We start from the raw sequence: 25,241 nt of genomic DNA, 5'->3' as shown, positions 1-25,241 counted from the left end.
CGAAAAGTGGAACTGTAGAAACACAATATAGTCACGTGAATCAATTATAGACTACCAATCAGTTAAAGAAGATTGAACAATTCAATCATTAGTAGAAATTTACAATAACTAGGCAGACTATGACAAAACAGCAGATTGTATTGAGACTGAGACTATAGTAGTAAACTACCGACTAAGCATGGTTTCATTCAAATCATAGATAGTTATATTTGTCTCTAAAATGTAGGACTTCACCTAGTCATAGCAGAAGACACTTGAAACTAGTCGGTTCCCAATCGATAATGAGGGCAACACTCTTGATTTTAACAGAATGTGGGTGAAGGAGCGATTCTTTCGTCATGACTACTCAGTATGAAGAGATCATTTGGGACCTGCTTGATTCATTGGTAGAGTTCAGGGTACTTCGAAAGGCGTCGGAAATCCCTACCCATCAGTGTCCATTCCATCATTGTTCTTACCACCACCGAGTTTTACCTGCCTCAGCATCTTAAAGCTGCTGGTATTAGCCCGTTCCAACATCTCGCTCAGTTTCCGACTAGGTGATCGTCGCCAAGGACCAGATCCATATCAACCTCGTCATAGTCGACGGAGCGTGTTGTGCGAGTGGATCGGCGAGGGCCATCTTTGTTCTTCTTCACTCGCTTGGGCGCCTGATATGCCGCGTCATCCGTGTCTCCTTCAGAATCAGTGGCCTCGGAAAGACGCAGAGGCTTACGTGGAGACTTGCGAGCAGTGGAATCAAGCTTCGCTTGAGAAGAGTTACCCCGCTTACGCTTGCGTGATTGAGCATCTCCGTTATCTCGAGGAAGGCCGCTACCATTCTGATTGCGGTTGGCCGTTGTACGACGTCGCCTAGGATGAGTACGACCTGTTCCAGACCTAAGTCGCGTAAGGACTGCGCCATCTGCATGAACAGCATCAGGCGCTACGGATCCACCCGCAAGATTTAAGACCGCAAGATAGTCAGTCGGGTAGTAATAGTCCTCCTCTGGATGGTCGACGCACCACGCGACGCAGCGGGTCAAGTCGAGAGCATCTTCACCCTCGGGGAAGACGGAGACACCAAGAGCAAGGTTCCTAAAGAGAATCGGTTCAGCACTCACGTAAGGGCGATTCTTGGGAACTGCCACTCGACGGAACCCTGTGACACTAATGCTGTCTGGGTTGAAGTCATCTGGCTTCTGAACCTTGTCTTGATCGCCAACAACCCAACTTGACCATTGATGATAGTTGTGTTCAGCCCCGGTGCGCCTACGCATCTGTCCACGCATCATCATGTAGACAGAATTGATATCTATCTCGCCAGAGGGCATAGTGCGGTATTTGTTGATCAGCTTCTGGAGATCGTTGCTCGTAGCGCCGTTCCAGATGATACGGTCGATCATATCCCAGCATTTGATGGACTGAGGTAGGAATGCTGCGATCTCTGCAAGTGTGAAATTTCCATCTGGAAAGTGAAGCCCTGGCATTGGAGCGTCGGAAAGTTTACCAGGGTTGTGCGGTGGGGTGGTCGATGGAGTAGTAACGACTGCGGCTGAACGAGCTCGCTGGGCTGCTTTCTTGACCTCAGTGTGATCATCCACCTGATAGATTGGCTGGAAGAAGTCCACAGGCAGCTTCACGTTCTGACACAGATGGCGAAGAGGGAAGTTGACAGGTTCCTCAGACAGTGCATCAACTTCTTCTCGCTCGAAGAGAGCCTTGGCTTGAAGGCGGTTGTGCTGATCTAAGATGGCTCGCTCATCTTGTAGAGTTTCGAGAAGAACTGTGCGCGGATCTACATCAGCATGCAGCCATTGAAGGGAGTTGGAGAACAACTTGCCAAGCGCCTGGCTCAGATATGCGAATTTATGGCGCTGGTACTGTCTCTTCGATGCTTGACGTGCTGTTTCAAACAGGTTCTCGATGTCTTCACGAGTAGGTAGAGGGCTCTTGTTTCGTGAACGTGACATATCTAGTGCTGTCAGTCCTCGGACGCGTGTAACAATGGATTCTTTCCAAAAACTAATGTAGGAGTCAGGGTTGAGTACCAAGAAGATTCGTGTGTGGTGTGTATCTATGGGAACAACTCTTGGGGTCACATAAATGAGTTGGGGAACACGGTGAAAAGCTCCTAGATTGAACAGTACTAATGAACAATGGAGGTCTACAATGCACAAGTCCTACCCGGTTTTAACAATGAAGCAGGATCTTTGTTCATTGCATGAAATTAGCCCTAAGGGACGTCTCGATGATCAAGGAACATGAGGGAGGGTTCAGCTCCACTGTATAACAGGTTTTATAACCTAGTGAGATTATCAGCGCAGGCCAACTTCTTCACTGTGATGTACTTACGTTGCCAGTATGCAGATCATGTATCGCATCTTCTAGCTTCTCTACTGGATATGTGCGACAAAGCTTCTCGATTGGGAACGCGCCATTCTGATGTAGCTCCATCAACTGCGGGATGAAGTCCGCCGGGTTCGAATCGCCTTCGATGACTCCAATCAGTTTTTTGTTGTCCAACAAAAACATCAGAGGATCAATCGAGATTTTTGCATCAGGTGGTGGAACACCAACCACCGCAGCTGTCCCTTGAGGCGCGAGAGAAGCCACCATATCCTCGATGACGCGGAGGACGCCTGTACAATCGATGGCGAACGTAGCACCGGCGCCTGATTTTGAGACTTTCTTGATCGCTCCAACAATGTCGCTTTGTTCCTTTGAGTTGATTGTGTCCGTTGCCCCGAGTTCCTTTGCCATCTGCAACTTCTCTTGCACAATGTCAACAGCAATGATCTGCCCGACGCCCATATATTTTGCTGCCATCAGAGCTGTCAGTCCTACGCTTCCGAGACCGAAAACAACGAGCGAGTCGTATCGTCCAGGTTTGAGCACATTGAGCACCGTGCCGGCTCCAGTTTGAAAGCCGCAGCCTATCGGCGCATAAATGTTCATTTGGTCAGGATAATCACATGCTACCACGCACTTCTCGTTGACAATGCTCATCTTTGAAAACGATGAATGTCCAAAATATTGGCTGCGTACGCTTTGGCCGTCCTTTGTCCTGGCTGGTGTGCTTCGATCTGTGAGACGTACAGCATTGTGATTGACTGCAGCATGCGTGTGGCAGAAGGCAGGGTGCCCATTTGAACAAGGCTTACATGTGCCGCAAGTATTGAACGATAGAAGTACCGCATCGCCAACTCTGAGTGACTTATTCTTGACTTTCGAACCGATACCCCTCACGAAACCTGCCCCTTCGTGGCCGAAGACTGCGGGGAATTCGACCATCGGCAACAGACCTTGCTGTAGAACAATATCAGTGTGACCTGCAGGCAATCGTAAGCAACGAGGTCAATGTAGGCGTTTCGAAACGTACAAATACCACTGTATTTCATTTCCACAAGAACTTCGTCGTCTCTGATCTCATCGAGAATAATCGGCTGCAGCTTGAAATCTGCTTTTGCTTCTGTGACTACCAAAGCTACTGTTTCAATGTCGCGGAACTTATGACTATCCTCACCGATGTTCTCAACATGCTGGGTGTTCGACTTCGGCTCCCGCACTTCGTACGCCTGTGTAGCAGACACAGTTGCCATGATTCAGCGGTATGATTTCAGTGGTTGTTTGAGTAGTTCTCTAATGAATAATACGAAGTGCTGAATATCCTCAACAGACGGATCATCGTCCCTTATGACTGTCTGTACTATATTGTGGCTGATGGCTCAAAGTATCTTGTGGCGTTTCGGGAGGTCGAGACCACCCACGACTTTGGTGTGGGCATGTTGCTTGTGTGAACCGCAAAGTTTTACTGGACCTTACAGTCTGCGCAAAGCCCCAGATTCCGTTCCGCTGCGGGCGACCATATTGCCGGAATCAAGTCGGCTATCCAAAGATGATGATGGTGTGGGGTAGCTGAGTGCTCCGTCGGAGACGCCTCCGGATCCACATGAAAAGTTGGTTAACGCGGTCCCCTGATATTTGTACAGATCAGTTGTTGCTCCTCGAAGGCATCATGGCACGCTGTCACGGGCCCGACCCTGCGGGTTGTTATTGCATCTAGGTTGTCAATTGGAAGGCTAAGCGTCATGAGGAATCGCGTTTGGTTGTGACGAATCAAATACGCGCAACTCATCTGACACGAACGTAGAAACGCAAATATCACTGTAAAAGCAGACGAGAAGATGCCCAGGCATTTCGTCGTGACGCGTCGCGTAGGAACGCGTGAGCCACACGCCTGTCCCACGCTTGATCGCATTGAGCCTAGCTCTCGGTACCCCAACTCTCACGTTCCGGGGGATCCGCTGTTCACGCGCCCTCGACATTTCACAAGGACTTTAGGTATCTTGAGAACTACTGCACGGTGGATTCTGAGCAATGCATTTACCATTGCTGTCGTCAAATAGCGCAGTGCTACACAGCGACTGTCCGTCCCGACGCCAAGCAGCCCAACCTCCTCGTATTACCACAACATGCAATCGATAAGGCCATCAAACACCCCTCACTGCGACTGTCAAGGGCTTGGGGTTGCTAAGGTTGCTTGGTGATTTCGAACACTGCTTATCAGGCCTCCTGTTACCCCCGCTCAAGTATCAAGATAACATTTGCTCCAAGAATCAAGGCACATCGTCATAAACATTGTCTTTTGCAGATTTCCCGTCCGCTGGTCACAAGAATAACTTCTCCAGGATTTTATCGAGCGAATGATACGAGCCATCACTTAGCGATGATGACGTTCTGAACATCGGCACCCTTGGAGACACAAGAAATGCCATGCCTCACTAGATCCAATACGGCAGGTCAAGACAACGTTGACATGCTGTATCACTTCGTTCCAGTACTATCCCATGTCTATCCGACATCATGGAAGCAAACATCACACTTACTACGCAGTGTACCTGCTACGATAGCCTGTTCTGGCATAGAGCGGGAAAGGGCATGCTAACAATGATGAGCACATCCCGAAGCCTTGGGGTTGGCATGGTATAAAAGCATGCTGTTTGCACTACCTGACACCGTCTCTCCTCGTCCGTGAGCTGCAGTTATGAAGTTTGTTCTCAGCCTTGCTCTGGCCGCTCTTGCTGCGGGTGTTTCCACCCGTAGCCCTTCCGTCAATCAGTACGAGGGTACGAAGGTGTATCATGTCAAGACCGGGCGGCATGTAAAGGATATTCAGAAGAGACTCGCGGGGCTCTCACACAATGTATGGGAGTCAGCTGCCGATCACATCGATATTGCAATCCCACGCCATGAAGTCGCCAAATTCGAAGCACTGGGCCTTGACACACGCGTGTTACATGCTGATCTTGGATCTTCGATTGCTGCTGAAGCAGAGGTCAAGTCTACGTGGAAGAGGCAGGAGTACAACACCAGTGGCGATTGGTTCGACAGCTACCATCCTTACGAGGACCATATCGAATACTTCAAAGAGCTTCAAGAGTCGTTTCCCGAAAACTCGAACTGGACAAGCTCGGGCACTTCCTTCGAAGGCCGAGACATCTACGGGTAAGCCAACTCCATCGCGTATCGAAGACTCGTGGCTCATCCATGATGATGTACTTTCAATGATTGCTTCGGGTTGAACTGACAAAGTGTTGCAGAATTCACATGTGGGGTGCCGATGGTCCGGGTAAGCCTGCTGTTCTTTGGCACGGCACTGTCCACGCCAGAGAGTGGATCGTTGCTCCAGTAAGGTTTGCCCTCTTCTGTGATAGTAGCAACCGCTAAGACTGAGAAGACTATCGAATACATCACCAAGCAGCTCATCGACGGCTACAAGTCTGGTGACAACCTTACCCAGACCTTCCTAAACAACTATGACTTCTATATTTTCCCCATTGTCAACCCAGATGGTAAGAGTCTAACAAGTGCGCTTGTGACATCGCTGATCGAGGCAGGCTTTGTGCACACTCAGACAACAGACAGGTTATGGCGCAAGAACCGCCAGCCACCCCCAGCTACTGCCGCAAATCAGACTTGCTACGGTCGTGATATTAACAGGAACTGGGAACACAACTGGGATGCCAACACGCGTGGCGCATCCGACAATGAGTGTTCGCAGGTTTACCGTGGCGTACGCCCTCGTGATGCGCCGGAGAACGCTGCATTGGACGACTTCCTCCGCGAAGTCCGTGACAAGCAAGGCATTAAGCTGTACATTGACTGGCATAGCTACAGCCAGCTCATTCTCTGTCCCTTCGGCCACGATGAGTACCTCTACGCACCGCAGCTCGGCAGGTGGACTCGTGCTGCGTCGTTGATGAGCCAAGAGATTGCAGCCAACAGCTCAAACGCAACAACGTACACCTTTGGACCTAGCGGCGCTGTACTGTACCCCACTACCGGTGTTGGCGTCGATCATGTGTACGCTATAGGTCGCGCTGAATGGTCCTACACCATTGAGCTGCCTGATACTGGTGACTTCGGCTTTGTGCTTCCGCCTGTGCGCATCCGCCCGGCTGTTGAGGAGTCTTGGGTTGGCCAGAAGGTCTTGTTAAGTCTACTTGATGAGGTCTTCTTCGACGGAGAGGGTCCTGCTGTCTTCTACTAACTTTGCGCGTTTGCGCCGTTGGTAAATCGCGTAGTGACCAAGTCATCAAAACATGAATTATATCGTCTAACCATCTCCGGAACCTCGCCGCTTCTCTTATCTCCAATTCAACCTATTGTGAGCTCTTCTTATTTGTGGTATTACTCATCACATGCATTGCTCGTGTACACGAAACTTCCACTTCCAGTTTCTTTTCAATCCATTTGCCAAATCGATCTAACAACACCTGCTCTTTGGCACGATGCGCGGGCGTACCTGGACCTCACAGGTGAGAGTGAATGGGACTTGCGTTTTACCCCACTTGCCGTGATCCAAGTTCGAAGCTTTCTCCGCGTCTGCTGTTCACCGTCACTCTCTCGCTCACCAAACCAATCCCTTCACCCGGGACGAGGTACTTATACGTATCTAGCATGAGCTGGCCACAGTCATCTCCGGAGCACCAGAGTTCAGCAAACAACGGCTCTCAAGATCGGCAGCCCGCTATGCAGCGCCTGTATCGCACACCGTCACCAACGCAGAAGGCGCGTATTTCAGGTATCAGGGACATCTCGACAGCTGAGTGCACGCCCACCACGCCAGATGGAGCATCTCCGACGTTCTTTGAGCTTGGTAAGCTGTCCTCATTGTTCATTGGTCAGACTCGCTAATTAACGGAAGACCACCTCGATCATGCATCATCGGAAATCCCTGATCCAAAGACACCCGTATCTAAACGTATCAGAACCAGCTGGCATGGCCTTCCGTCTCCTACCACGCCGGCATATTTTACTGAGCGCCCGTCACAGCAATCCACGACTCAACCTTCCGATGATGAAAGAACGGAGCCAGTCGACGACATTTGGGCCGGAGAGAAACATGACACCCGACCCTCATTTTCGCCCATAACATGTCATTCTGACTCGACACTCGTCTCCAGCAAGATTACAGACTCGCTTGATGAGGAAGCGCCGCCTATTAGCCCTCCCTCAGCCCGGCGCAGCACGCGGATCCAAAGCAAGATGAAAAACCAGGGTCAGTATTCTTTTCGCTTCTTGTTTGACTTGACTAATGTATCTAAAAATGTTAGACAAACTTGACCAGACCACGAAGTCCATGAAAACCCCGAAGCCCACCAAGCCGAGCAAGCCCAGCAAATCTGTTAAGCAGAACGGCAGTGTACTGTCGCCGATTGCATCGCCGCCGAATCTCACGCAGGCTGAGATCAGTGATTCACCTTTTGAAGTCCCTCTCTCAACAAGTGGTGAACTTCCTATCCACCTTTCGACGCAATGGCAGTTACAGTACCCTCCTGGTGGTAGTACGCATCCTTGCTACCCTTGGCCAACTGCCGATCCACGGTTGACCTTCCACGCGCATCATGTGCCACTCAACAACGGGCTCCCCGACGTGTCATATGTTCCCACTTTGGTCCTTCCTGTGGGATGGCGCCGAGCATGCTGGTCTGGTCTATATCCTGTTGTGTTTGATCCGTACCAACAAGCATTCAAGTTGACCCCAATCGGCCCTCTCCCTCTTACAAGCGAGGAGGTCAACCAAGGTGGACTGCAAGACTACATTCCCGGAGGCAAGGCACACCCAGAATTCGGGCTGCTTCCGATGCTTTCGATCCTTAGTGATGGGTCTGACAGCGAGGTCTTCAACTTTGAAGGCGTTGACTGGAAACTGCCCTGGGCCCAAGTTGAAGGAGATTTCACGTTTGAGATCGTGACAACGTCTCCTGTCGACGTTCCTTCAACTACACCACCGCCAACGCCGTACTACATCGAACAACGAGACAATCCGGACGATGTCATCGATCTAGAAGACGCATGGAGGTGGCTAGAAGAATGGGATCCCAGCTCCACGTCTGTATTTAAAGCAACACCTGGCAAGTCCTGGCAAGGTTCGGGAATCCCGTTGACGTCACGGAGTATCAAACAGCCCATCGCCAGTCTCATGTCTATGACAATGGCAGACAAAGATCCCGAAGCTGAGCATTACCTGGTGAAGCAAGTTCGAAGGGACTTTTGCCCTCTGAAGAGTGTAGCGACTCCAGTACATGTGGATATCACGTTGCTGAAGGGCGTAGAGTTCACCATCGTTGAGCTCCTAACTTATTTTCCATCACACTATCAGTGGCGAGGAGCTACTAGACGGCTTGTCCGTGCTGGGTTGAGCTCAGCAGATGTTGCCAATTTTGTCAATATGACGAGGAGTCTACCCGCGGGATCACTGTGCGTCGCAGGTACGGTGAACGGGTACCTTTCCTGGGACCGGGATGACGATGGTAACCGAATTCGTTTGGAACTATCAGCTGATACCGCGACCTGCTATACAGCAGAGCATTGGTCGAATATCGTTTGGGAACTAGCAGATTACCCTCTTCTGGGTCTGGCGGTTGGTCTCAAGGATCTACCTTCCGGAGCTGATGCAGGCCCCCTCACCTCTCTCATTCAGTGGTGTCGCGAACAGAAGCGTCACAAATCAATGCTCAGCGACGTTCCCACTTTGCTGAAAGAAGCTAATATCGAGCCCTGCCTCGAATCCGGTAATGGTACAGACCCCGATGAGAGCGTCCTCGCCCGCTATAGCACCGCCCTCAAGAAGGATCGCCTACGAGTTTTGAAGGATATTCGGGTCTTGAAGGAGATCAAAGAGACCGAGGCTCTGAGGGAGAAGAGGCCAAAGAAGAGGACGTTCGAGTAACCATAGTTGGCTTTTGGGATCGAACATGCGTATTTTGAGGTCTCCACGCGATTACCGCGATGATTGGGACATGGTTACAGCCTGGTTTTGCGACATACAGGTTGGAAGCTGAGTTTTGCGAGTCTGAATCAAGCATGGGTGCCGCATTGAGAAGTCCGAGCTGTAGATAGCGGAGCGTATAGTAACTCAACGAATTGCCTCGACCCAAAGTATGTCATCTCAGCAGTCAAATGACTAGCTACGTCTTCGAAGAGGTTGCGCGTATGTCGGGAGTGCATCTAGGTATCATAGCTAGTGCGTGTCAGCTTGTCAGCGATGCAGGCTTCTCGTTCGATGATTGGTCGCAGAAGAGCGCCCATTTGCCAAATACCGGTAGTCGTGTATTATCGCAGCCAAGTCGACGCGATTCACGGGATCGATGGGATTATGGAGGAAAAAGACCGGCCGGCACACGAACTCGGTTATGAGGTTTGGAGTGGCGGCGCGATTCCTTCATGACTCCACGTGAGCAGTAACCGGTTACTGGAGTCTACCTCGGAGCGGGACTGCCACAGAATGACCCTGTCGCTTGCTACTTCTGGACACTGTGTAGAGTGACGGTGCATACCCCGCCGCATGCTGATTGGTTGCCGGCTGCCCCGCGTTTATCTTGCGCCAGTTTGGGGTCCCCGCTATGTACGGAGGCTAACAACATGTACATATGCGTTCGCTCTGGATATTTATCGTAAACGACTCGCTCCTCTTATCTTTAAATTCCCAATATTTCGTAGACAGCTGCATCCGTTTGTCCAACATGTCACACCCAATTTCCGCAAAAGCAATCATAAGTGACACCCCAAACGGCACCCATCCAGTATGGCGTATGGAGAAGGTACAGCTGCGAGAGCCCGGTGAAGATGAACTCCTGGTCAAAATTATTGCATCCGGTGTCTGCCACACTGACATTGCCATCTCCACATTTCCGCCAGACGCGCCAGGCTTCGAACCTTATCCAAAGGTCATGGGCCACGAGGGTGCCGGCATTGTCGAACGAGTAGGAAGCAAGATCAACCATGTCAAGAAAGGTGACAAGGTTTTGCTGAGTTTCGACTTCTGTAACAACGACGACTGTCGAGCTTGTGAGGACGACACGCCCGGCTACTGCGACGAGTTCCATACTAAGAATCTCTTCAATCAACCCGATGTTTATCAACTCGACGGTGGAAAGCCCGCAGGCGGATTGTTTTTTGGTCAATCAAGCTTTTCCAGCATAGCTTTGGTGAAGGGGACCTCAGTTTTGAACGTCGAGCAGCTAGTGAAGGATGAGGAGGAATTGAAGTTATTTGCTCCCATGGGCTGCGGCTATCAGACAGGCGCTGCTGCCGTTACAGAGCTCGCTAATGTTAGCAAGAAAGATGCAGTCGTCGTGAGTCTCAGCCATTCGTCGCAGTTGGAATGAATCGCAAAGACTGACATACGTTAAGGTGTTCGGGCTTGGCGGCGTCGGCATGTCTGCAATCATGGTATGTCAGCGTGTCCTGCAAGCGGCGATTTCGCGCTCAAAGTACTGAAAACATACAGGCTGCGAGTGTACGAAGTGCCCATACTATCATCGGAGTCGATATAGTGCAGTCGCGCCTCAACCTGGCCAAGGAAATGGGCGCAACCCACGTCATTGACAGCTCAAGCTTCAAAGACATTGCAACAGATCTTCCCGCAGCCATTCGAGAGATTGCGCCAAAGGGTGCTAATGCAATTTTCGATACGACAGGAGTAGTACCTTTGATTTCAGCCGCCATTCCCGCGCTGCATACCAAGGGTCAAATTGTCTTGATCGGAATCGTGACCGGCAAGACGATGGAGCTGGATCTTGGTACAATTCTAGGCGTGAGTTGGCCTTTCCGTTGTTTTGCAACTTTTGCTGATTCACTTAGGCTGGCGTCGCTATTCGGGGTTGCATTGAAGGAGACGCCAAACCGTCGAAAGTAAGTTTTTGTAACGGTATTGTGTCACACGATCTGACGACATCGACCAGTTCGTTCCCCAGATGATAGAATGGTACCGACAAGGCAAATTGTGAGTAAAATGCCCTGTTGCACATACAGCGAGACTCACAAATTACTGCAGCCCTATCGAGAAACTATCAAAGTATTACCAGGTGAGTCTCCCCCCATCCGAGATCATATGAAAGCTGTCTAACGTCCTCAAGTCCGAAGACTTTGAGAAGGCACTGGCAGACATGCATTCTGGAAACACGATCAAGCCAGTTTTGCTTTGGTAGCGAGAGGCCGAGTCTTAGGTTCCAGAGGGACGACAAAGGTTGGCAGCGATTTGCGATCTGGCGAAGCATTATTGGAGTATGTGGGAGTTACACAGTCTGTTGTAGGAGACTGAAGACGTAGAGAGGCGGACGCTTTGTTGTGGGTATATGTATGTTCTGTGCAGTCCTAGTCCTGCAATGCGCATTCTCAGCTCTGACTATTGAGGTTGCCGCAATGACGTTACTTCATAATCTGCATCTGGTTCACCGCTACAAAGAAATTGCCAACTCCCATCATCAGGCCGAGCTCGATTGCGATGGAGTACCTCAACCATCTCAAGACTTCTGACCACGATCAGGCATTCAGCATCGCCCTGGTGGAATTTCAGTCTCGTTTCATCAATGCGATTGCTAGACTTACAGTTGGCCATGACCGAGTTCGATTGTGCGATAGCTGGCGAGCGAGGTGCCATCGTACTTGGAGAGGTGGGTGCAGTTCTGGCGCGCTCTTGTTTGATAGTCAGCGATGTTGGCCATGATGCGAAGTGACTCTTCGGATACTCACAGTTGGCTGGCATCATCACTGGTGAATCGGGCGGGGCTTGTCGGCCTGGGTCGCAAACATTGTCCAAGCTGCTGAGCGAGATCTGCTTGGGGTTCTCAGGCTGCCGCTTGTTTAGAAGATTCACAAAACAGCTGTGTAAATAGACATACCTTGCTAAGTTGCGGCTGCGGCTGATCTTCACCAAGAGCATGGACATGCGCGTCATCAAGCTCGAGGCCGTCCATCTCCGCGCGTGCATCCTCAAGCTCAAGGTCATCCATCTCGGCACACGCATCCTCAATATCAGCATCGTGCTCCTCGACAATATCTCCACCAGTGATGGTCAAGCCGCACTCAGATAGCGCGTCCTCCTGAAGTGCAACACGCAAAGAATCGAGACACTCGCGTATCTCTGTGATGGACTCCTCAACATCCTTGTCGGTGCCTTCTGGGTGATAGCCTCGTACAGTGTGCCACATATGATCTGCGGCAACATAGTATCTGTTCGCCTCTTCCCAGTCCCCAACGATGATACCTAGAAGAATGAGTGTCTTCATTCGGTAGTACTTTGGAATAGCTTCTTCGGCGAGGAACGCGAAGGCTTCGGTTTCGCATTCTTCGAGCTTGCCAGCCGTGAACAAGTCGTGAACGTCGGCGAAGCCATTATGGAAATCTTTATCACTGAGATACTTGCTCGCCATGGCTGTTGGTAGTGTCGTAGGCTGGAAAGTCTTTGGGGGACCGGAGAAAGGTGGTGAAGGTGTCGTGGGAGGTTGTGGCAAGAAGCGACCGAAGACCCTGCGCAAGCCAGAACCGATCCAGACGGCAAGCAAACGAACAATTGTGAGATACCAATTTTCTCAACTGTTGCCAAACAAGGAAGTCACTTGTTAAGTGGAAGCAGTTACTTCAAGGGCGAAGTAAGCAAAGCGTGCCAGTATGATTGATTGTTGCACGATCTCTAGTGAGAGACTAGAGATATAGAGGGTTGGACGCTGCACCGTAGATGCCTGTTCTGTGCAGCCTTAATTTTGCAGGGCGCAATCCATCTTCGCTTTCTCTAAAGCATTGCTACTTCTCCCTAGCTCTAGCCATTGAGGCAGCCACAACGGCGACACTCCAATCTGCATCTGCTTTATGTCGTTTTAAGGTGAAGCAAAAATTCAGCATGAATCAAGAGCTCTATTCACTCCTTTGACAACACACTGCAATCTAAGGATACTATCAGTGGGCGAGGTTGCAGCCGTTCATCTCCAGGTCGGCTCGCTGTGTTGCTAAATCGGTAATATATAGCTATGTATCCTACAAGACTAAAAGATCCCCACCATGGCTGTCTTGGGGCGTTCTGCTTAGTCGGAGGTGTAAGCTAATTGGGTCCACGCAAATTTTTTTTCCTATTTTGCAGCTAGTTGGAAGTACATTTACAGATCAGGTCTTAGTCACAGAGCGTCGAGGAAGGGAAGCAAGGTGGTCGAGAAGAGGAACATCTCACCATCTATCGTATGCTGTAGGCTCCGAATTGCTACTAAGGCAGCTGCAAGGCAAGAAACAATGTATCATTAACGATGCTAAGACGCTTCCTTATTAGTGCAGTCGCGCTCAATTGGAGGCATCTAGTCATGACATAAAAGCCTACTGGATGTACCAGAAAAGACTGTAATCCTTCAAACTGCCGAGATGCAATTCGGAAGTGTCTGAGTGCGGTATGACGTCCGTCGAAGCTACAGCGTCTATTGGTACATCATAAGGCTTACGACCAATACCAATCAGTGGAGTGCAATAGAGCTGGCCGTACTATCTGCCATTCTGCGAAACGATCATCCATAAGATGTGGCTCAGAATAGCTAGAAGAGCTAATCGGTACCATCTGCCTGAGCTTAGGCAGTTCATTTCCCACCGCTATAGAGAGTCGATCGATGGGGCTGCGGTCATCATCATCACTACAGGCTGCAAAAGTGAGTGTAAAGATGGGTCTGACTGAAAAGAATATCACCCTTCTGCGTCGATACGGACTTACAGGGGGTCAAGAATCACACGGCCGGAAGACTAAAGTACTCTACATCCTGTAATGATGGCAACTGACAGCATGAGCTTTGCGTAACTCTTACCTGAGCACTTCCAGGCACATCCGTCAGACAAGGAGCCACGCAGTGAGCATCATCGAACACAGTCGTCAGATGCTACGGATTGTCGCATCTCGACGCTTCAGCATTCGTTGCACTACGAAGAAGCTCGTTTTCATGAGGCATCCCTAGTCTGGACACCAAAACACCCTTCCAGCTTCCACTTGCTATTACTTATTATCGCAACGAGATAAAGTCTTTTCATAAGCATAGATGTTTAGTAGGAGTAATTCTCTATCTTATTGTGTAAAATATATAGTTAACATCAACATTATGCTGTTGAAGTAGCGTGTACCACAGGGCGAGTCTACTTGGTGTGATGCCTCATCAAGAACGATCTTCTTCGTACACGGCCGAGCAGTTCCTCTTTATCGACGGGTAGCATCGCAGTGAATCTACACGAGCCTCCGATGCGGCTCTAAGTGGGTCCAACGCTCTCCGACGCACGGGAGAGATCGGAAACAGTGCCTCAGCCACGCAAATTCAGCAAGGCATTGGGCACGCATGTGAAGAAACTCGGGCACAGTCGGGACCTCTGGCCCCTGTGCGCGTGCATTCAGCCTCAAGGAGCCTCAAAGTGGATCTCAGGCAGCGAAAAAGTAAAACTCGTCACCGCTTGCACCCGTGTGTGAAGTTCATAAGGATTCATATTCAGTCGTGGCGCTGGGAGTATCTTCTATCTATCTGCAGTCTCTTTTTCTTAAGCCTGGTACGATTCGACCTCGTCGACGTTCTTCTCGTGGCCCTTCTCAATCGAGTCGCCGTCGCTCAGAAACCCGCCCGTCAGTGGCTGTCGCGACTCGCGCACAATACCAGCGATACTCTTGCCGCTGCTGAACATCATCTCGAGCTCCTCGAGCGAGCGGCCCATGGTCTCCGGGTAGAAGAGGAATACGATCGGTACGATGACCGCAGAGATGATAAGGAAGACCAGATAGTACTTCCAGCCTATGGTTTCGATAGCGACGGGTGTAGCCATGTTGACCACGAAATTCCATAGCCAATGATTGGCTGTAGAGATGCCTGCCATAGGTACACGGAGGCGTGTGGGTGCGACTTCGGTGCAGTACAAAAAGTTGGCGCCAAGGAAGCCGATGGGGATGAAGAAGTTGAACAGGAACACGAACAACGCGGACACGATCTGCGCAGCCTTATCAGATTTAGGCATCGAGGACGCAATAGCGAGAGCCAACATGCAAGAAGCCATGCCGGCGCCGGAAAACATGAATAGCTTGCGGCGGCCGAAGCGGTCGATGGTGAAAAAGGCGACGAAGCAGGACAAAAACTTCCAGGTAAGCGCACCGCCAGACAGGATACGGGATGTCTCAGCATCGAGGCCGAGACCCTGCTGGAAGATAATGGTGGAGTAGGTAGAGATCAGGTTGGAGCCGCACATCTGCTGGAGGAACTGCAGGAAGATGCAGAGCGAGAAGCGGTAGAACAGCTTGTCCTTGCCGTTAGTGAAGATCTGGCTGATCTTAACGGCACTGCCCTTGGTCTCCTCGAGAGCGAGTTCGATGCCGCTGATCTCAGACGCGATGTCGTGGTGGTTGAGGTCAAGACCCTTGAACTCGGACAAGCTCTTCCTGGCATCCTCAACGCGGCCCTTGGCAACCAACCATCTCGGAGACTCAGGGATCGTGAAGACCGCAATCATGGGGACGAGCGAGATGACGGTGGGGATCGCGAGGGGAATGCGCCACTGCAGGGGGAGGTTGTCCTGCTCGAAGAAACCGAGGTTGATCCAGGCTTCCAGGAGGTATCCAAGCGAGATGAAGCAGCCGTCGAGCACAACGTGCTTACCACGGTTGGCGGAAGACGAGCACTCGGACTGCCAGACGGGAACGGTCGCACTGAGCTTGCCGACGCCCCAGCCGAGGATGAAGCGGCCAACAACGAACTGCGCAAGCTCGAACGAGGTGCACTGCAGGATCTCTCCAATAAGTGTAAGGACAGCACCGATGAAGATGGTCTTGCGGCGTCCGAGCTTGTCGCCCACCCAGGAGCAGGCAAGGGCACCGAACAGAGCACCGATGGTGAACGAAGCAACGACAGCACCCTGCTTGGTCGAGCGCTCACTCTTCAACGCACCCTTGGCGTGAACAGTATCAATCTCGGGGAAGTGCTTGTTCCAGTCCTCGAGCGACAGGAGGCCGCCGACACCGGACTGGTTGTATCCAAAGAGGACGAAAGCGGGTAAGACGACCAGCAGAAGCTGGCTCATCTGGAGGGACTTTCCAGTGAGACCCATTGTGATGGTGTGGTGAGTAGTAGTACGAGAGACTTCGTCAATCGGCAGACACAAGATATGCCTGGGAGAACGAGACGGAGAGACTGAAGTTTGAAGCAGCGAGGTGAGCGAGAGCTACTTGTACTCTATTCTCCGTCCCCACATTATTGGAGTGTGTGGACATTAGTTATCATCGGGGTCCACCTGGGGAGACCGGAGATGCATCTCGAAGCGCGGCCCGATGGCTTCAACGAGCTGGAAACAGAGCTCGTCCGAGGCGGAAACCGAGCGTGCCCCCATGGACTCCACACGAGGCCTCACCGGTGTGTGGAGAAAAACGAAGGCCTTTCGCGCGCGGAGCCTGTGCGGCAAGGCGAGACCCCGGGCGTGCGTGAATTTGTTGAGCGTGCAGGTGATGGCAAAGGCCGGCAGGGTTGCAACGCTATCGACACTGGCTACGAGGGTTTAAGTGGGCCGTCTAGTAGTTTTGCGGCTCTGCAGCCTCGGCAAGGACAAGCCTTTGCTTGTTTCTGTCCGATGATGCGTTGCCTTCTGGGCGTCACTCGGGAGTCGGAGGTACACGTCCAATAGCATTGCGAGGAGATAATCCTTCGAGAGGCGCTTCCGACATCGATACGAGAGCCGACGCCGGGTTCGTCCTATGTCTGTGATGACATCTAAGCCTGACAAGCTTTAGCTTGGCGGCCCTACCGCAAAACGGTCTGTTCGCTGATCGTTTGTGTCCTTTCCTGGCACCGATGATCTTTGGCCGGATTTTGGGGTAAAATCATCCCTGCACTCTCCACGCAGAGGCGTGCAATTCGCCTCCCAATGACGGCCGTTCATTAAAAATGCAGTGCCTTAACATTGAGGGGCCCCGAGACGAGGCGACTCATCAACACCAGTATTCACCGGAGCCACGACTCGCTGGAGTTGTTGTGTGGATACAAGAACCTCTCTCGCTCACGCTGCGACGCTTCTCAGGCACCAAGACCTTGGCAGAAACAATCCCATCTCACCAGTGTGCCCACGCTGTTCGACCGAATGTCGGTGTTTGGCGTTGAAGAACGTCTCCACTCATCCCAGCGACGAGCCGCGAGGCTTGACTAAGACTAGCCCCTGATAGGTTTCTGTGAGGTATTTGTGGATCGAGCGACTGCCGAAGGCCGTCTTACAGCTTTGATTTTGGAAACCCAATCTCTCAGAGATACAGAAATTTCGTACAGCAGACATGGAATGCTGTGGCACTCACACGCATCGAATTCCAGTGACTACAAGTTACATAACTCAGGTGCTGCTCGCGAACAAGCACGTTTGACGCACCGGGTCAGAGCGGCACCGCACATGCACAAGAGTTCTTGGCCTCAGCCTCCAGGCTTGTTCACACGTCCTCCGATTGCGCCTCTGCCGCCGCCAAGCTCCGACTGTGCATACCTTACGTCGCCCCCTGCGCGCTTTGCTCTCGAAGAGCGCCAGCACAATTCTCACGCACCATGACTCTGACAGAGTGGACGAAGTGCTGACCAAGTCTGGGCAGGCGTTCTGACCATCTGGGCAGTGAATTCTGACCATCTGGGCAGGTGAATCCTCCAGCTCGCGACACTTGCCAGCCGCCGCGTGTGCGGCCTTGCACCCCATAATGCCGCACGACTGGTGTGCGCCGAGCTAACGCTGCACTCTTCGGCCCCAACAGTTACACTCGTATATAGCAACACCACGCCGGAACCCGCGATCTTCTCGTGCGCGGGCAGCGGCCGCGTTCCCACCGGCCGCACTTCTAGCCGCACTTCTAGCCTCGAGAGTAGTCTGGAAAATAGTTTCGAAAACAGTCTTAAAACTAGCCTCCAAGACAGCCTTGCACAGTCGTGCATGGAGAAAGCTTCGCTCGACGATCAACGCCCGTCTAGTGTGGAACAAGGCTTTGTTTAGGAACCTTAGGGTTCGTCGAAGATCAACGCTGCTCCGGTGAACAGAGGCAGGGACTTCGCAAAGCGGAGACTGACCACGCTGACGGGTCAACGGCGAAGACTGTTCCACGTGAAAAAGTAGCGACACACCGGTCAATCGGCGCGCAGCTCACTTGGATGCGACGTTGACAGAGACTTGTTCGAGAGCCCGTGATAGCAGCCTCGCCGCCCATGGTCTGCCTCTGCACCCACCTCTTGTGACGCGTACGCTCACAAGGACGCGCACTGCAAGGCTGCCGCGTAATACCTACATACCATACACTCCCGACCGCCGCGTACCCCCTCGCCATTTTCGTACTTTAGATCCCACCCCAGCACCGTTATTATCCCCCCCCCCCCCCCCCCCCCCCTCAAATATCAAAAACGCCGCAGCGCTTCCCTGCCATCCCAACCTCGCAACCCCAGACACCACTCAGCCCACTCCCCGTCCTCCCCACGGCCCAATCGCCCAAACTCCCCACAGCAACGCTCGAGCGCCCGCTGATCGCAAGACCGCTCGCAAACGGCCCCAGAGTACAAAGTTTAGGCTCCGGGGTGGGTTGGGTATGTGTCCGGGAGCTATCAGCAGGCCCACGAACACAGAGTCAAGTGACGCAGCACCAGGGCCTTCGTGTCTGGGTTGAAGAAACGGATCGTCAGGCTTCTGGCGTGGGTACAGCAGCTTCACGAGAGCGTGGATAGGCTCCCACGGTGGTTGCATGGCGGAGCAAGGAAGTAGCGTGGCGCGCCGATGGGGGTTTCGAGGGTATTGTGGTGTTGTATTTGATGGTGGCGCTGTGTTTGAACGAACAGGTTTGTTTAAAATCTACTACATTTCTATAACCATTGGCGATTTGTGCAGACACTTACAACCGTGGAATAGATTGCATGGTGTGGGTACGTGCCATGATAGCAACTGACGAATCATCCTACCATTGGCGGTTTCCCACGTTGTTGCCCTGCATGACTTCCAATCAGACTCCTATAGCCAATTAGAGGCCTGTACTGCCTATAGATACATCTCTGTTCCATGGTTGGGGGGGGGGGGGGGGTCTGCACAATCTTACAAGTACCAATACTATAGATAGATGTTAGGATAGACACAAGGCTAGAAGCTAGCCTATCTATAATACATCTACGTCTCTGTTGATGCTATACTTTCTCTTAGCGCCTCGTTAGTTAGGACCTAGCTACCTCTACGATAATACTAGATGTCTGCACGCATCACTAGGTTATGCAGTCGGCAAAGCCACCCCTATATAGTTTTTGCATCTCACAACAACACCTGCGTGGACTCTATCTCTGTCTCTGCCACTATTTCTACCTTATGCGCCCTGCGTCTGCTTCATAGGCTGCTCCTTCCTCCTTCTCTCAAAGCATGTTCAACGTTCAAAACAGTCTTGACATCTGTCGACTGTAGTATTGTTATTTTACACTACCTTTTCGGAAAATACTCTGCATCTCTAGAACTGTAACCATGTTCCACCATCACCGTTTCCCAAAGACCTAACCGCGCGCTATAGTATGCAAGCGGCAAACCACATATCCCACCACTACACAGCAGCAGCAAAAGCAGCAAACCGCAAGCCAACACCGCCAACCCCCTTCTCGCCATGCGTACAAGTGCCGCGAACAAATCCCCCAGCTTCCGGAATTATATGCAACAGCCGCAAGTCCAGCGCCGCACTCAGCCAGCCGAGAAGCTCGCCCACCCACCGTTTCTCCGCAGACGCGGGACGCCGTCGGATGCAAGACAGCAACGCGCGGGGGCTGAGTGCACCGCACGCGATGGCGCTGGGTGTGCGAGGCCGGGTGATTCAACAGTGGCTCTGAGGGAGACACCACGGAAGCGGCGCGGCGTGCGAGCGGCTGGGGTTGAGAGCCTGGCGGTCGACGCGAGGCACGACGGGCCCGGGTGTGCTATACGCGCTGTCTGCGTACACGGGTCATCGGGCTGCTTGCCGGGACGCCAGACGACCCCAACGCGTCACTGACATGGACATGAGCGCATCGAGTCTCCGTCTGCGTGTGTTGGCCGCGGCCGTGTGCGGCACCCTGCGTGTCTGTAGAACACGAGTCCGTGGACCAGGCGTCTGTATCACAAGGCTCTATGAGACAACCACATCAATCTCAACCCCCCCCCCCCCCCCCCCCCCCCCAACTGGAAACTGGAAACTGGAAACTGGAAACTCAAAGTCTCCAAACACCCAGCATTCGCTCGACTTGCCTCATCTGCCTCATCTCCCCCTCCCTCACTACCCTACTGCCCCACTTCCCTACAACGCCGCTGCGAGAAGGCGGGGTATTCGCAGGCGCTAGACGGGGCAAGGTAAGGCAATTCGAGGCGTGTGCGTTGGGGGCGAGTGTATGGGTTTGTCTGGCGCTGGTTTCTGGGGTGCTTGTGGACGTGCTTGTAGACGTGCTTGTAGGCGTGCTTGTAGGGCATTCGTGGCTGCCCGTCGTCTGCGGTGCGGTGCGGTGGTGCGTGCGCGAGTGGTTGGCGGTGGGAGCTGCGGTGGGGGCGATGTGGTGTCTGGAGTACAGCGGGGTGGAGTGGAGGTTGCATGACGCACGAGAACTTGCGTGTCTGTGTGTCGGGTGGACATCTATTGCTCCCGTAACCTTCTGTTTGGGCATCCACACCACCGTCCCCAACTCCTCTACACTCTGCACCCGCTCATGCAGCCACTTCAACTCTCAACTCGTCTTCCCCCCCCTCTCCCCGCCAGTCCGCCTCAAACCTCTCCCTAACCCTCCTCTCCACGCCACTCACCGTCTCCCCGCTCTCCTTATAATCCCTCAGCACAGCCACACACCGCGCGTCCCCAGCCTCACACAGCGCCTTGACCAGCGCCTCATACGTGCCGCGCCTCGGCCGCATCCCCTGCCCGCGCATCTCCTCCCAGTACGCCAGCGCATCGTCAAGCTCGGCGCTGCTCTCGCACACCAGGATCAGGCGGTCGTACGTGATGCGGTCGGGCCGCAGGCCGAGCGACAGCATCTCCGCGGCCAGGTAGAGCGCCAGGTCGTGGCGGCCCGTGGCGGCGCAGCCGCGCAGCAGCTGGTTGAAGGTCGCGGTGTTGGGGCCCGAGGGGCACACGGTGTGCAGCGCTTTGTAGATTTCGAGCGCGGTTGGGAGCTGGGCGAGCGCGACGGCGGCTTGGATGCAGCAGTTTACGGCGGCGACGGGGATGGTGCGGCCCTGGGCTTCGAGGGACTGGAGGAGCGTGAAGGCGTGGAGGGGCATGGAGGGGGGGTCGGTGGGGGTATCGGTGGGGGCGTCAGTAGAGGTGTCAGTAGAGGTGTCGGCCGGAGGGCTGGGCGCGGGCGCATTCCGCAGGTACCAGTACAGCGGGGAGCAGGTGCCGGCGTCGACCTTGAGGTTGGCGTCGACCATGATGAGGATGACGGCGAGGGCGTCGTCGAGGGCGTCGGCGGCGAGGTGGGTGGCGATCAGCAGCTCGTAGTGGTGCGTGGTGAAGATGGTCCCGCGCTCGGTCAGCACGCGGAAGACGTCGGTGGCCAGCTGCACGTCGCCGTGGCGCGAGGCGAGCGCGAGCACGTTCACGCAGGTGCCGGTCGCGGGCTTGAGGTAGCCGGGCTGCACCTGGGCGGTCCACACGAGGCGCGCGGCGTCGTACTGGGCAGTGTTAGCATCGCAACACGCAGGTCGCGCACGGCGGATGTCAAGAGGAAACGCACCATCTGCTGCTGCGCGGCCGCGTCCATCAACGCGCCCCACAGCGCATCGCTCAGCCTGACCCTATACGCCCGCCCCATGCGCCCACCCGCCAGCACACTCTCCCTCAGCCCCAGCACCCAAAACGCCTCCTCGACCTCCCCATACTCCAACAGCGTCCACAGCGCCACACTCCACACCCACTCCTCGACCCTGACCTGCCTCGCACACAGCGCCTCCAGCAGCTCGAGCGCCTGCTCGAACCCCCTCTCGCGCAAGTACCCGACGACGACGAACCCCTGCGCGCGATCGCTCACGTTCATCCACCGGGCGCGCATGTACTGCAGCACCTCAGCGCGCAGCAGGTAGTCCGGGTGCACGGCGAGCGCCTCGAGCGCGTTCTCGCACCCGCGCGCGTCGAGCTCGACGCCCGCCCCGCCGCCCCAGAAGCCCATGTCGGCCAGCACCGCGCGCAGCTTGCCGCCCGTGCCGTCGCTGCTGGACGCCAGCGCGTGCAGCAGTGCCGCGTACATGTCTTTGTCCGGCGCGTGGCCGCGGTCCTGCAGCAAGCCGCAGAGGCGCACGGCGTCGTCGAAGTGCCCGCGGATCCCGGCGGCGCGCAGGTCGTTGTAGAGCTGGGGGATGGAGAGCTGCGCGGGCTTGGCGCGCGGGGCGAGCGGCGGGGCGTAGTGGGTGGTTCGTGTAGAGGTGGTGTAGGCGCAATGGCTGCGCGGGCTGCGGACTGGGCGGAGCGGCGTGGAGGAGGTGCGGGCGAGGCGGGGCGCGGTGCGGGCGAGGCGGGGTGTGGTGCTGGGCGGGAAGCCGGGGCACAGACAGCGCCAGAGCGCGTCATTGACGAAGGGGCGTGGCGGCATGGCGGTGGGTGTGAGGTTTGGGTGCAGTGTTGATTGTTGCTGAGGTTCGATAATTCGACATGGCCCGTGCGAGCCTCGGTCCACTGCGACGTGCATTGGCGATTGACAGCCAATTGTTTTGTGAGCTTCATGCATTGTTGCCAGTATGAGAAGATTCAAGCTTCGTTGAATTACTGCCAGTACGGAGAAGATTCAACTTCATATCGATACATCTAGATCTGCTTACATACGCCATTCCAGCCAGCGTCCACTTCCTGGTGATACTCTGCGAGCCCTCTATTGTTGGTCTCCGTTCACACCCCCCAGTCGTTGGTAGTCCGCAGTCGGCGCACATACAACACCGCCTACAACTTCGCCTTCGGCGCCTCCAGCGTCGGGAGCATGATATCACGCATATCGCCAGCGGCCTCATTGAGGTAAAAGCTCATCTTGTCCTGCAACACAATTAGCTCAAGCATGCACTCGCACTGAAATAATCTTGACTCACCGAACCCAGCCCCTTGGAGCACACGTTGAACTGGATGCTGTTCTCGTTGATCATGTACGCCAGCCCCCACCCGTCGTCGACGACCTGGCTCCACCCGTAGCCGTTGAAGTACTCGGACGACAGCTGCGACGACGAGATGAACCACGTGCTGCTGTACGCGAACGCCGGGTCCGCGTACAGGCTCGGCAGCGGCTCGCCCTCTTTAATACACTTCTTCAGCCCGAACAGGTGGCGGTCGACGCCGCGCCCGTCGCTCGCGTCTGAGATGTACGCCACGTGCGCGTTGAGCGCGGCGCGCAGCTTGGCCGCGCATTCCTCGGGCGTCGCCGCGGGGTCCGCCATGGCGGTGCAAAAGGCCACGGACTCGTCGGACACGCTGCGGCACGTCTCGGTGCGGCCCTCCTGGAAGCGGCGGGTCGCGGCGGACTCGTAGGTGGGGCGGTTCTTGCCGTAGAACTTGTGGTACGCGAGCTGGATGATCATCTGCACGTAGGCGTCGGGCGAGCACTTGAACTTCTTGATCAGGCCCTTGCCGTAGCCCTGGTAGGCCTGGACGCGCAGCTCGTGCGCGCCAATCTGCGACGCGAAGTGGGCGGTGGCGGCGGCGATGTCGCTCTTCAGCTCGGCGTTGAGCTCGAAGCGGAGCGGCTTGGGGTTGGGCAGGTCGGAGCGGATCGACGGGTCGTCGAAGGGCAGCGCGTTGGTGAAGATGAGCTTGCTGGCGTGGTCGTTCAGGCGGTGCGTCGGCGTGCCGTCCATGATCGAGTGCTCGCCCATGAAGCCCGAGGTGCCGTTGTCGTTGACGATGAACTGCAGCGGCTTGTCGAACCACCGGTTCGCGCCGTCGCCGTGCCAGTACTGGTGCGCACGCTCCTCGAGCGTCACGGGGGCCGCGTCGTCGAGGCAGACGACAAACGACGCCGACTCAATCGCCTCAATGGTCGCGGTGTTGACCGCAGACGCGGCCTTGAGCTTGGGGTAGACCTCGGCCCAGACGTCGCGGTTCTGCGAGGTGAGGGTGCCGACGGGGTCCGTCTTGACCGCGCTCTCGTAGACGCGGTTGAACTGCAGCTCGAGCTCGCTGGTGTTGAGCTGCTTGCCGCCGACCTCGTGGGGGATCTTCCAGAACTGGTTCTTGCGCACGGCGATGATGTGCTGGTTCTCCTTGAACGGGAACTTGACGCTGGTGTCAGCGGGCTTCTTGGGCACGCGGCTGCAGTTGAACATCCACTCGTACGAGCTCATGGCCATGGGCAGCTTCTTCATGTACTCGGGCTCCAGCTCGCCGCTGTCGACCAGGCGCTTGAACTCCAGCACCGCCGTCGAGATGGCCGCGGCGCGCTTGGCCGGGTTGCGGCGCTTCTTGTCGTCGCGGTGCGAGTAGAAGTAGCTGACGTACGGCACGACGGGGTCGCGGTAGCCCATGTACGCGGCCTCGTTCCACCACTCGGCGAGCCAGTTCTTGATCTCGGGCTGTGCGCGCCGCGCCTCGAGCCGCTTCTGCAGCGTCTCGCCAGGGCCGCCGGGCGCGACGAACTCGCCGACAGCCTTAGACGTCGCCTCGAACTCGGTCTTGGAGAGCAGCGGGTGCACCGACTTGAGGTAGCGCTTGGCCGTCTCCTCGAGCGTGGGCACTGGCAGCCGCGGCAGCGAGTCCTCGAAGCGCAGCATGGCGCCCTTGGTGTGGTCCTCCTTGTAGCCTGAGCTGTTAGTGGAGCGCAACGACAGCAGCAACATTGGCCAACATACCCTCCGGCAGACTCGCCATCTTCCTCACAGGCGCCATACTCAGTCTCGGCGTCTGAATCCTGGCAACAGGTCTGCTTAGAATCGCGGCAGGTACTCGCGCGCGCGCAACTCTGCTGAACATCACAAGCGAGAGAAGAAATGAGGCAGAGCAG

The 25,241-nt window shown here is 54.5% G+C and overlaps 9 protein-coding genes across 9 annotated transcripts; 3 read left to right on the top strand and 6 right to left on the bottom strand.

Moving 5' to 3' along the window:
- Positions 1–524: 524 nt before the first annotated feature.
- C7974DRAFT_454097 (uncharacterized protein) lies at positions 525–1,952 on the bottom strand (the record flags this gene model as incomplete). Its single annotated transcript, XM_046145899.1, has 1 exon — positions 525–1,952. One exon carries the CDS (start codon positions 1,950–1,952, stop codon positions 525–527), a length of 1,428 nt encoding a protein of 475 aa, XP_045997147.1.
- A 262-nt stretch (positions 1,953–2,214) lies between these two features.
- Positions 2,215–3,868, bottom strand: C7974DRAFT_359110 (chaperonin 10-like protein). Its single transcript, XM_046139656.1, has 3 exons — positions 3,362–3,868; positions 2,335–3,311; positions 2,215–2,285 (listed from the first exon to the last, which is right to left on the bottom strand). Exons 1-3 carry the CDS (start codon positions 3,579–3,581, stop codon positions 2,256–2,258), a joined length of 1,227 nt encoding a protein of 408 aa, XP_045997146.1. The 5' UTR covers positions 3,582–3,868; the 3' UTR covers positions 2,215–2,255.
- An 839-nt stretch (positions 3,869–4,707) lies between these two features.
- On the top strand, positions 4,708–6,633 carry C7974DRAFT_185418 (uncharacterized protein). The gene is made up of 4 exons (XM_046136468.1): positions 4,708–5,487; positions 5,583–5,670; positions 5,720–5,834; positions 5,880–6,633. Exons 1-4 carry the CDS (start codon positions 5,027–5,029, stop codon positions 6,530–6,532), a joined length of 1,317 nt encoding a protein of 438 aa, XP_045997145.1. The 5' UTR covers positions 4,708–5,026; the 3' UTR covers positions 6,533–6,633.
- A 252-nt stretch (positions 6,634–6,885) lies between these two features.
- C7974DRAFT_394345 (uncharacterized protein) lies at positions 6,886–9,693 on the top strand. The gene is made up of 3 exons (XM_046141875.1): positions 6,886–7,141; positions 7,190–7,543; positions 7,599–9,693. Exons 1-3 carry the CDS (start codon positions 6,943–6,945, stop codon positions 9,215–9,217), a joined length of 2,172 nt encoding a protein of 723 aa, XP_045997144.1. The 5' UTR covers positions 6,886–6,942; the 3' UTR covers positions 9,218–9,693.
- Positions 9,694–10,010: 317 nt separating this feature from the next.
- Positions 10,011–11,477, top strand: C7974DRAFT_413179 (uncharacterized protein; the record flags this gene model as incomplete). The annotated part of the gene is made up of 7 exons (XM_046143708.1): positions 10,011–10,622; positions 10,681–10,719; positions 10,778–11,083; positions 11,131–11,181; positions 11,232–11,272; positions 11,324–11,354; positions 11,406–11,477. The coding sequence occupies 7 exons, from the start codon at positions 10,011–10,013 to the stop codon at positions 11,475–11,477; spliced, it is 1,152 nt and encodes a 383-aa protein (XP_045997143.1).
- Positions 11,478–11,811: 334 nt separating this feature from the next.
- Positions 11,812–12,701, bottom strand: C7974DRAFT_454094 (uncharacterized protein; the record flags this gene model as incomplete). Its single annotated transcript, XM_046145898.1, has 4 exons — positions 11,812–11,830; positions 11,878–11,964; positions 12,018–12,121; positions 12,171–12,701. The coding sequence occupies 4 exons, from the start codon at positions 12,699–12,701 to the stop codon at positions 11,812–11,814; spliced, it is 741 nt and encodes a 246-aa protein (XP_045997142.1).
- Positions 12,702–14,349: 1,648 nt separating this feature from the next.
- Positions 14,350–16,473, bottom strand: C7974DRAFT_185388 (general substrate transporter). The gene has a single exon (XM_046136467.1). It carries the CDS (start codon positions 16,372–16,374, stop codon positions 14,824–14,826), a length of 1,551 nt encoding a protein of 516 aa, XP_045997141.1. The 5' UTR covers positions 16,375–16,473; the 3' UTR covers positions 14,350–14,823.
- Positions 16,474–20,976: 4,503 nt separating this feature from the next.
- On the bottom strand, positions 20,977–22,853 carry C7974DRAFT_311790 (uncharacterized protein; the record flags this gene model as incomplete). Its single annotated transcript, XM_046138321.1, has 2 exons — positions 20,977–21,939; positions 22,002–22,853. 2 exons carry the CDS (start codon positions 22,851–22,853, stop codon positions 20,977–20,979), a joined length of 1,815 nt encoding a protein of 604 aa, XP_045997140.1.
- Positions 22,854–23,133: 280 nt separating this feature from the next.
- Positions 23,134–25,210, bottom strand: C7974DRAFT_454086 (acyltransferase ChoActase/COT/CPT; the record flags this gene model as incomplete). The annotated part of the gene is made up of 3 exons (XM_046145897.1): positions 23,134–23,287; positions 23,341–25,040; positions 25,090–25,210. 3 exons carry the CDS (start codon positions 25,208–25,210, stop codon positions 23,198–23,200), a joined length of 1,911 nt encoding a protein of 636 aa, XP_045997139.1. The 3' UTR covers positions 23,134–23,197.
- Between the last annotated feature and the right edge of the window lie 31 nt (positions 25,211–25,241).

The sequence above is a fragment of the Boeremia exigua genome (genome assembly GCF_020726555.1).
Source record: "Boeremia exigua strain MPI-SDFR-AT-0100 chromosome Unknown C7974scaffold_6, whole genome shotgun sequence".
Classification (NCBI taxonomy): Eukaryota; Fungi; Ascomycota; class Dothideomycetes; order Pleosporales; family Didymellaceae; genus Boeremia; species Boeremia exigua.
This window is presented reverse-complemented; position numbering and strand designations above follow the sequence as displayed.

Bases quoted from the DNA above. Each gene is read 5' to 3' on its own strand.
- C7974DRAFT_185418 (XM_046136468.1), top strand. From the start codon at position 5,027: ATGAAGTTTGTTCTCAGCCTTGCTCTGGCCGCTCTTGCTGCGGGTGTT. The intron at 5,488-5,582 runs GTAAGCCAACTC...AAAGTGTTGCAG, and splicing joins GAAGGCCGAGACATCTACGG to AATTCACATGTGGGGTGCCG. The intron at 5,835-5,879 runs GTAAGAGTCTAA...TGATCGAGGCAG, and splicing joins CCCCATTGTCAACCCAGATG to GCTTTGTGCACACTCAGACA.
- C7974DRAFT_185388 (XM_046136467.1), bottom strand. From the start codon at position 16,374: ATGGGTCTCACTGGAAAGTCCCTCCAGATGAGCCAGCTTCTGCTGGTC.
- C7974DRAFT_394345 (XM_046141875.1), top strand. From the start codon at position 6,943: ATGAGCTGGCCACAGTCATCTCCGGAGCACCAGAGTTCAGCAAACAAC. The intron at 7,142-7,189 runs GTAAGCTGTCCT...AATTAACGGAAG, and splicing joins TCCGACGTTCTTTGAGCTTG to ACCACCTCGATCATGCATCA. The intron at 7,544-7,598 runs GTCAGTATTCTT...TAAAAATGTTAG, and splicing joins AAGCAAGATGAAAAACCAGG to ACAAACTTGACCAGACCACG.
- C7974DRAFT_359110 (XM_046139656.1), bottom strand. From the start codon at position 3,581: ATGGCAACTGTGTCTGCTACACAGGCGTACGAAGTGCGGGAGCCGAAG. The intron at 3,312-3,361 runs GTACGTTTCGAA...GATTGCCTGCAG, and splicing joins AATGAAATACAGTGGTATTT to GTCACACTGATATTGTTCTA. The intron at 2,286-2,334 runs GTAAGTACATCA...TAATCTCACTAG, and splicing joins ATGATCTGCATACTGGCAAC to GTTATAAAACCTGTTATACA.